This window comes from Aricia agestis, chromosome 6 (genome assembly GCF_905147365.1).
Source record: "Aricia agestis chromosome 6, ilAriAges1.1, whole genome shotgun sequence".
Classification (NCBI taxonomy): domain Eukaryota; kingdom Metazoa; phylum Arthropoda; class Insecta; order Lepidoptera; family Lycaenidae; genus Aricia; species Aricia agestis.
Genome location: NC_056411.1, coordinates 9,242,820 through 9,253,602, shown reverse-complemented (window position 1 = coordinate 9,253,602; position 10,783 = coordinate 9,242,820). Strand labels below are relative to the sequence as shown.

Here is a 10,783-nt window from a genome sequence, read left to right as displayed (position 1 = left end):
TACGGTATAATATCATTAAGTTCAAAGACCTGACATATAACAAAATGGCCAAGCCACCGATTTTGACTAATGTGTAGAGTTTTTAGATTCTTCTCGTGCGGCTGACACATGAAAATGTTTTTGGTGGGATCTACTTATACTCCACTCGGGCTAACTTGTCGGCTGTCGCTAGCGGTCATTGACTCCCTGTCAAAAATTTGTCATTTTCCATATAAAACCACGATAAACAATATCTGACACTTCATTGTCAATCGCGGTTTATATGGAAAATGACAAGTTTTTGACAGGGTGTCAATGACCGCTAGCGACAAGTTAGGCCGAGTGGAGTATACCTAGGTACAACCTATTGACCCATAAATCATACGTGCATAACTATTGAGTAAAGTTGTATAAGGCCGATTGAGTTGATTTATAAGGCAAGATTATGAACAGTAGAAAACAAGAAATGGAAAGCGCGTAAGCGACAAGATGGTTTTTGTCGCGTAATTTAAAAACAATAAATATATAGGTATTCCATATAAGCAATGGGCAAATTATAGGGTATGCTCTATGTACAAATTTTGGAAGCTTATATCACTCTCTGTTGGCAAAATTAGAATCCCTGTTTTTATAGAGGTATTTGTGATTAATTATTCTGTGTTATAAAAGTTGACCAATCGTGTTATGCTATGGATAATTAAAAGATAAAGACATGATGAATACTGGCAATGAACTTTAATTTCTTAGCTTTAGTCATTGTTGAGAAAAATCGATATTGTTGCAGCCAAATTATCAAGGCGTCACCTTAAAACATTTCAACTTCAGTGCCTGCTTGTCAATTGTCAGGCATCTTCGATCGCGGATTCTTGGAAATGCAAATGCTATTGTATTCTATTGTTGTCGCGATCACCGGTGCTCTTATGGGGCTTGAAGGAATATACAGTGTGTAACAAAAGTAAGTTTTTGACAGGGAGTCAATGACCGCTACCGCCCAGTTACGCCGAGTGAACCTTAAAGGCGTCAACGACGTTCGTTGCGTACGATTCCGACCTGTGGACCTTTACCTTTACGCGCTACGTCACAACTGCAAGCGTGATAAACTGTCGACGGCTGCCGCCGACTGCCGCCGACACGTGCCGTTCGTCTGTAAGCGCTCTAAGAAGCCTAATAGATGACGCCGCCCGCAACTTCGTTGCGCCAAAATTCGTTTATGGCGGCGGAACCGTACATTTTTCAGACATAAAAAGTATTCTATGTCCTTTCTCGGGTCTCAAAGTATCCTCATACCTATCAAAATCGGTTCAGCGGTTTGGGCGTGAAGAGTAACAGACAGACAGACACACTTTCGCATTTATAATATTAGTATGGATTATTACTCTCACAGACCACAGTAGAAAATATAATAAGTACTGATTCTGGCAAGAACAAAAATAATAATAATTATAGGTGTACCAGAATCTCACGGCTTTGGATGGGAGATTAATTTTTAAATTTACTTTTGCATGTATCACACACAGAATCAGCCGCTTTGCTCCAGTTGCCCCAGTATTGGTAGCGTCAATTTCTTTTTTCCATTTTTTGCCACCAGTGTAGATATTATGTCTATGGTAGAACTTAGATATTAACTATTATTTAGGAGGCTCTTTATGAAAAGACATAGGCCTGCTGAGAGTCCATAAAAAAGTAAGACCAAACTGTCAAAGTCTATATCATTATATTGACAGACGATAGACGTTATTTCAAATTTTTGTGGTTGTGACTTGTGAGACTTTTCTACTGTTATTTTTATTAAAAATTTAAATATTTTCAAAGTTCAAGAGTTTTATTGATAAAAATAATTATTATTTTATTATCCTGTTGCGCAAGTTATTTCTATTCGTATGCTTAATACCTAAAACATTAAAAAATTGTGTATACCGCAAGATTTACTTCAATGCGTTGCCGATTTTAGTTTTGGAAGTTATAAGTTGAACAGTCGTTAGCATCATTGAATGAAGAAGATTTGATGGTTGAGAGTGCAACCGTTAATATAATATCTGCATCAGTTTATTATACTTATCTGTTTTATTTGAATGTCCATTAAATATAGTCAAAGAACAAATTACTGTATGCCGGTGAGTGACAACATGTTAGCCGGTCACCGGCAGAAATCCAACCAATAGGATATCGAGCCGGCGACACACCTCCGTGGGATTTATAATTGGAACGAGTGCGCGCGCATCCAGTCGTGATATTGAGCGCCGTCAACGCTGTTCCGTTTTACATTCAGTCAACTGTCAGTTGTAGACCGCGGCGGGTTATAGCGTGTTACAGTGAATTGTGTGCGCGGAGCTTCGAACATGGCTTTGCTCAAAAGGCTCGCTGCAAATGCGCCCCGGGGCGTCCGTGCCCTGTCCACACCGCCGCCGACTCCTCCCACTCGAGACGAGCTAGATCTGTCTTTCAATAGTCCTAAGGACGCATTCAAAAGCAAGAAAACTAGCGAACTAGTCCGAGCGTACATGGTCTATCAAATATGTTCCATCAACTGGATCGTGGAGAACAACGCTATGGTGAGTGATCAGATTCACTTCGTCCAATGTCTTATGTAACGACTACAATGCCGGCTTATTACATGAGCGTAAAATGCCTCTAAAATTAACTGAGACACTCGTCCTTGAATTTGATTCGACGTAAGGTGTCTTCGGTACCGCATTTTAGTACACGTGTTGTGAATTGGGATTGTTAACAACTGTAAAATTTTAACTTACGGTCTCGTATTTAGACATGCGCCATGCTTAATATGACAAAAAAGTTGTATTAAGTATTACCAAAAATACTGTGCTGCCACACTGTTACGTCACATAGCTGAAGATGTGTATTGCGAAGCCACGTCAATTCGTATACTCAAACAATATTATTTAATCGACATTGAACTTCACGTGTATCGAGTATTTTATAGTAGGTATATTCTAAAAGATATCAGCTAATATCATTTTAAATATTTCTGATCGTGTTTAAGCTCAAATAATGGATTTTTGCCCGTATTCCACGCATGCGTCAATGCAGTAGTTGATGGCTAGACACAGTCTAGACTCCGAAGACAGATTATACCATGAGGTGACTTGCTTAATATAGGTAACTGGTCAGGCAGCAGGTTTTTTGCGAAGTTTGCATTAAACTGGTTGTGAATTAATTGCAGTGGGAACTTTGCGCACTCGTATTTTTTAAATCTCGCATGATATGCATTAAATCTCTCGAAGTATTTTTAACAAAATTGCATACTTAGGTAAATACATTTTGGAATTTATTTATGAAAACAAAATTATTGTTTGTGCAGTTTGCCTACAAGATTGATATATAAGTATTTTAAAGTAATGTTTTATTTTATGTGTATATCTATAATGTAAATTATACCATAAATGGAGTGGCATTGCAATTAAACAAGAAACTGATTGGAAGAAATAATATTTACGTAACTATTGTTGATTGTTGATAGATCAGATAAACCAACTAACCATTAGTTGTCAATTTGCAATTAGATCGATCTGTTTAAAAATAGATAAGTAGGTACCTAAGTTTAAAACTATCAAAAAATAGATACAAATATAAAACTAACCTACTAACCTAACTGGAAACAATTGCATCGATTACAAAAATATTAGCTTCTGGCTTAGACATTTTCTACTAAGAATAATCTTTAAATGGAACACCAAGGTGAATGATTACTCAGGAAAAAGGAAAGCTTGTTCTAACAATAAACTATTACGAATATAGGTACAATTCGTAAATATATCATTATATTATGTAATCCATGCCTTATCATTTTTTACGTCTGGATTATTAGGACACGAAAGCCCAGTCATCAAGCAAGTGACAAGTTGAAAAACCTGTTACCAAAATCTGGAAAGAATGTGCGAATTTTGAATTTGAAAGGACCTGAGGGAACCACATTTTTTAACCAAGACAATTAAGTCGTGGATGATATTATGAGAAATGTCGTTTGTAATAATTCTGTTAAGAAAGCTTATGCACAGTTTTTAAAAATACGATTTTTGTAGAGTACGGCGTAATCGTGATATTTGCCTTCTTACTAATTTTTATTAGCCATAAAATCCGTCCGAGTCTAGTTTACCATATAAACGTCTTATAAATCAATACTAAGTGACAAAGCGGTCTACAGGAAATTGATTTATTTTGTGTACCTTCATAATAATAGTATTAGTCCAATCGTTTTTACCCTTTTCACCCCATTAAGGGTGCAACGACTTAAAAGGGATACTGCAATAAGCGGTTGCTATGAGGGTTCAATATTCTGCATGACCTGGGGATATGACTGTTGCCAAGAACCAAGATATCGATGCATCAAGTTTTAACATAAAATTGGCGTTTTGCCATTTAAAAAATCGTTAAAAGAAGAAATCGAAGAAAGAGAGAATTTTATGAAATGCCAAAAGAACGGACAACTATATTTGTTAAACGACCATATTATTAAAGTTTAACGAAAAATACTTTTTTAGATTCAAAAGATGTTACTAACACTGTCATGCAGTTACAGCTTGTATTTTCAAAAAATATGAAATGCAGGAAGGATAAGCAGGAAAGGCTGAGAGGTATAAAAAAGCTCAAATCAATATGGGTTTATTGCTGGACGCGGGCGAACACCTACGCAGCACTCTACAAAAATGTTATAGTCGATTGATTTTATTGCGTTCGGCTAGCCTGGCAAGTCCCGCATATGTATGAACCGCAATCGACAAGTCTGGGGAAAATGTTGACTACGTAAAACACTAAAACCGACAAGAACTAGATTTAGATGTTCAGCCTTTAATCACTTCTTTGTTCATTCAAATTCTATGATTTAGTAAAGAATTTAATCATACAAAATAAGTCTGCAATTATGGCCATAAGTATTAAGTACACAGTACCTAATTATGACTGTATTTACAGAAGTTTTAAAATTTGTGTACAATGTCGTTTATGTAGTTTACTTTGTTTCATCTTTATAAGTAGACATTTAAAAAAACAAATGTGTCACGAATTCACGATCTATCTAGAGATTTGTAGAAAAAATCCGATTTCCACTCGCGTGAACCACTATAGTTGGTGCGGAAAATTTTGAAGGTGTTCTATTACATAGTTGTTATGAGCAAATATATATTCTGTGCTATGAGCCTAGAGTCTAGACTCTAGTCGATTTAGTCAGATGAGGAAAATAGTACTTATAATATTCTTTCGGTAAGTTTAATTTCTGATCAATTCTTGGCGATCTAACCATGTGAGCTTTAATTAGGATGATATTCTTTAAATATGGCGCCTGCGCAAATTCTACGTGCCTACGTATAATCACCGTCTATATTGGTAAATGCCTCTGCAAAAATTATATTAAAAAATTCTTACCGTCTGGCGTATCTTACCTACTAAAACCACCTGCGGTTTGCCTTCAGACGTCCGTATACGTCTGTGGGATGTCCTGGATCTGTCTAACACAGGACTCCCTCCACGACCGCAAAGTGTTTTAGAAACACCCTAAATCGGACATGACTAAGTTAAAGGGACCGGACTTCCATCAAAGTAAGGGAACGCTCCGCCAAACTGAAGCGTTCCTCTCGGCGCCGGGACTCAGCTAAGCAGGTTCCCATCCTTGCCCGGAGCCCCGGATTATAGACGGAAGATTGGAGGTTCGCGTAACGGCGCCTCTGCACTCCCGTCCTACGCCGGCGGAGTGGAACGCAGGATGTGTCATCCTCTCTGTTCCGCAGCGCGGCCTCTTTTTGCGAAAGGACGGTATCGCAGAAAGAGACCACCGCCTGCCAGTCTCATCGCTTTCGAGCGTGCAGGGAACTATGCTCGAGAGCGAGAGGTCCCGCCCAAGCACTGCCATGATCATGACGCTGCACGGCCCAACGATCACACACCTCGAGAGCGCCGCACTCATGGCAGGCTGGCGTAGGTCCTGGCGACCTTACACAAGTACGCACGGAAGAATCCGTGTCCGGTGAGTACCTGTGCAAGGCGGAAGGGGAGGGGTTTTCTCTTGCGACGCATCCACGCCGCAAGAACTGGACGCAGAGTCTGAGCAGTGCGTTGACCGTATTGGGCCTGCGCCAGGTCTTCACCCCACCTCCTCAACAGCCACTGCTCTCCTAGCCTTCGGACTCGCCGGAGCTCCTCCCATTGCAGGCCTTCGCCCCGCGAGCTCCTCTCTGAAGCGAGGAGGTGTAACTCGGCGAAGACCCATGCAACCAGCTCCCACGGTGGGTCTCCCGCTAGGACTGTAGCTGCCGCCGTGTAGACTGTACGGTACCCCCTGACGACCCTCACCGTTATGACCCGCTGCGCACTTCGCAGCTGGGCCTTATTACGAGAGGTGAGGGAATTCGCCCAAATTGGGGCACCCTACATGGCTATACTCCGACAGACTCCAGAGTATAGCCGCCTGCAGGCTTCGCTGGGCCCTCCTATATTAGGCAGGAACCGGCCCAGCGCAGACGCCGCCCTCACGACCTTCGGTCCCAGCTGTTGGAAGTGTGGGCCGAAGGTCCACCTCCCGTCCAGGATGAGCCCAAGATATTTAAGGACTCATCCTGGCCTCCGTCTCTCCGATAAGGAGTCAAGCTCCGGGTAGGGGTTCTCTCCTCCCGGGTCAGCGGCTGAGCAGGGCTTCGGTCTTGTCTAAGCGTACCCGAAGGCCCAACCGCTCTATGCGGCTGACATCGAGGGATGCTCCCACCTCCGCCAGCCGACCGTCTGGAGTAATAAACTAATAAACATAGTTTTATTTCTTGCTGCTTTGATTCACTTGATTACTGAAAGGATTTTTAAAACAACCTAACCAAATAACCATGCCGCGCCGGTCCAACTAGGGTTTGGCGTGTACAAAAAATCGAGAGCATTTGTTCGCTTATACTGGCCATGAGTGAAAGTTATTTCTAGTGTGCACTTAGTAGGTCAGACGACTAACTGTCATCTGTCATTTAGGAGTACTGGATTAGATGGTTGATAATGGTTGATATACGTTCCCAGAATAATTACTGTCTCTGTTAAATACCGAATATCTACTTGCCATCGTCTCGTAGTTTGGTTAACAGTTCTTTTAATTATTATTCTTCATCTTAATAATTATGGAAGTGTTAATGAATATGAATACCATTTATTTGGTCTAATACTAAGTGGAACCTCATGCTTATAATTTCAATCAGATAGGAAATATTATTTCCTACATAGTACTGTCTTAAACGTGTGTTCAGAAGTTTGAATTTCAGTTTTCTATTAAGTAAGTGTTCTACAGATTTAATTGCAGTTGTAAGATGCCTTACCAGTTACCACCATGACGGTACAGTCTCGGGCAATTAATCTTAGCAGTAACCTCTCGAGCCGAGATTAAACGAGATAACTTATCATAAGCAAATTTACTTTAATCATTTTAATTTCAAATACTTTTACGTGTAACTCATTCATGGTTTATGTAAAAGATAAAAATAAATTATCTGCTTAGGTAAGTACATAGTTTGTGAATTTTCTACAACATTCAAAAATTTATTAAAACACTAGATGAGGCGCGCATATCCGTTGCGCCAAAATTCGTTTATTGCATGGTAACCGAACCGTACATTTTCATCCGGGATAAAAAGTACGTATCTTTAAATGTCTTTTCCTGGGTATAGTAAGTATCTCCAATATCTATACCCAGCAAAATCGGTTCAGTGGTTTAGGTGCGAAGAGGTAACAGACAGACACACACACTTTCGCATTTATAATATTAGTATGGAAGTATGGATGTCTATTGTCTACTTAGAAGTGAGAATGTGACTTCAGCATTGTATGAATGAATGTTTTTGATTCATAGCTAAACGAATGAAAGGAAGCAAGAGTGAAAATGGAATGCGTTACGGTTGGGGTTCAAAAAACTGGTGACCCTTTAAACACGCGCGGTCACTCACTTTTTGGCACTAGACGACCTCGTGGTCGAAAATCCGGTTTCTTACGCAATTTTTGTTAACCGGTTTTAAGCGAATGGACATTATGATAACTCAACTATCCGCAGTTTTATATTTAGGGCTTGCAATTTAGAAAAGTACGCAAATACATTTAGCAGCGTTTTATTTCATTGACATACTTTGTATTGTTAGTCGTTACGCAATTCAAGATTGTGGGAGGTTTATTAGCCTAATGCCTGTGTCTTTACAACGGTCTGGTGACTACTGAGTTACTGACCGAGTGGGAAATCGAGCGTAACGATTCAATCGATCTCGTTCCGCGCAGACTGCATGATGCATTTTTGCGACACGTCAATCGTGTCTAGCGTCTGTATAATGTAAAATTTAGGGTACGCTAAATACATAATATACACGAGCTTGCTATGTAGGGCCCATGTAAAATACAAATCAAATAACAAATTCTAAAATAGCTATAAAACTTCTTGAAATAAATACTTTCCTGGGAAGTTCGGTTCCCAAGACCGAACTATGCACTTGTAAGAACTACCAAATCGTTCGTTTCATAAAATTATTTCAAGCAAAGTATTTTATATAAACTAAATAATTGTCTTAAGGCGGGGATTAATCTCAATCCAAAACGATAACCTTGCACGCAACCAAAGACCAAGCGTATACGCATCGCAATAAGATTCATTTTAGCTTAGCATAAAACTGTTGTAATTCAGGCGGATCTTCTCTATTTTTCATGTTTTTTTTATATCTTTGGAAATAAACATTAAGAAACAAAATTGTTCGGTTAAAGATATTTTAATATAGATTTACTAACAATTTATTCAAATAAAATGTATAATTATCCTAGTTAATACTTATATTTCGATGAAATAGATTTTTATCGGAGGTGAGTTTGTAAACTAATTATAGCCAAAGTATTACATTTTATTAAAATGTTTATGGTTTAAGGTATTTTAAATATTGTGCTTTATATCTCATATTTTTAACACTTCATTATTATATTGGAACTAGGTAAACCGGGAGTCACGGGATAACAAATTGGGGTATATCCTCGCCTTAATGGCAGGAACTTGTCCGGCTTAATCATGACGCATGCACAATTATACGAGACACAGTGTGGCCTCGGTCTTCGGATACAAGTCGACTTACAATATACGAGTCAAGTTCAATATTATTTCGGACGTTCGCGACATTTTTGCAAATTGCAATACAATCGTATTAAAATCGGTGTTCGCTTAAAATATTAGTATGTTGCTAAAAGGAACAACAGAGTTATCACTTATCAATGAAGTATATATTATTATATTCTGTGCCCTAGCTACATCATTACCTAGGCACATAGTGTAAACTATATATTATATGACCTTTATTTGTAATGACCTGTATTAACTATATATAGGATAATAAGATAGTACTTTTTGCTGATGACACTTCACTTATTTTGAAAGTGAAGCGACGGCAGTCAAATTACGACGAGGTAAATAGTGCTCTCTCAAAAATAGTACATTGGTTTAATGTTAATAACTTACTTTTAAACTCTAAAAAAAACCAAACGCTTAAAATTTACTTTGCCCAATGTTAGGCAAGTTCAAACCAATTTACTATTAAATGATGAGAAAATGAGTCCACACTCCACTATATTCTTAGGCATTACATTAGATAGTAAATTACAGTGGGGTCCTCATATTGCTAATCTTGCAGGTAAGCTCAGTTCTGCAGCATATGCAGTCAGAAAAATTGGGGAAATTTCTGATGAAGACACGGCAAGACTAGTTTATTTTAATTATTTTCACAGTAGAATGTCTTATGGTATCCTTATATGGGGTAACGCTGCTGACATCAATACAATTTTTGTGCTGCAGAAGCGAGCTATACGCTCAATTTATAAAATGTCAGCTTTTGAATCTCTGAGAGAAAAGTTTAAAGAAATTGGTATTCTAACTGTTGCTTCTCAATACATTTTGGATAATGTATTGTATGTTAGAAAGAATTTAACTAAATTTAAAACTAAAAGTGATAGTCACGGTAGAAACACTAGAAATAGGCACAAGCTGGAAATACCAGTGATCAGACTTAGCAAAATAAGTAAATCTTTTAAAGGTCAATGTGTACGCCTTAACAATAAAATCCCGGAAAACGTTCAAAATCTATTAATAAATAAATTTAAAAAAGTAATTAAAGAACGTTTGTGTGCCAAAGCCTAGTAATACGGTCAACGATTTCCTAAACGATAGCACATCTTGGGAGTAGGATGGCTGTTTGCAAGGCTGCTTCTACATTTATTATATGTGACTTACAATTGTGTATTCATATTGTATAGATTAAGTTATTTACATTGTAAGTTTTATTTTTTTAAAAGACAAATTTTCCACTTTTTTACTAAAAAGTGGCCCCGTGCGAGTTTCTTACGCCGGTTCTTCTCGCCGGGTTAGTTCCCGAACCGGTGGCAGGCAACATGTAGTTCAACATTCTGAAAATATTTGATTCAAATTTATTCAGAAATAAAACAATTTTTATTTTTATTTTATAAAGAAAAGTCGCTTTCAGCCGTATGTCTGTAGTAGCAGTCTACATGTGTGATTTGCTTAGTTAGTTACCAACCCTTACTGTAAACGTTAGTATAGTTTTAGGAGGGATTAAAAATTTGGTTAGCCTAACATGTAGATAGCCGCCGAGCCTCCTAGTTAAATGACAGAAGTAAAGAGCAAGTCACGCCGGCAAAAGTTAGGGTGGGTTGGACCAGAGGCGTGGTTAAAGTTAACTTTAAGTAAGTTTTAGTTAAGGCTAACTTTAACTTTAACCTTAACTTTGACCACGGAATTTGACAGATGACAGCTGATCCGACAAGGCTTGAAATGAACGTGGGCGGGGGC

The 10,783-nt window shown here is 38.5% G+C and overlaps 1 protein-coding gene across 3 annotated transcripts in view; it reads left to right on the top strand.

Moving 5' to 3' along the window:
* The first annotated feature begins 1,878 nt into the window (after positions 1–1,878).
* The window catches only part of LOC121728426 (proline dehydrogenase 1, mitochondrial), a 31,604-nt gene continuing 22,699 nt past the window's right edge, over positions 1,879–10,783 (top strand). The window contains exon 1 of one of the 3 annotated variants that reach the window (XM_042116622.1): positions 1,879–2,531. In XM_042116622.1, coding sequence (XP_041972556.1) covers positions 2,319–2,531 — 213 coding nt within the window. In that variant the 5' untranslated portion in view covers positions 1,879–2,318. The remainder of the gene's footprint in view (positions 2,532–10,783) is intronic. The other 2 variants (XM_042116621.1, XM_042116623.1) reach the window with 2 other exon arrangements.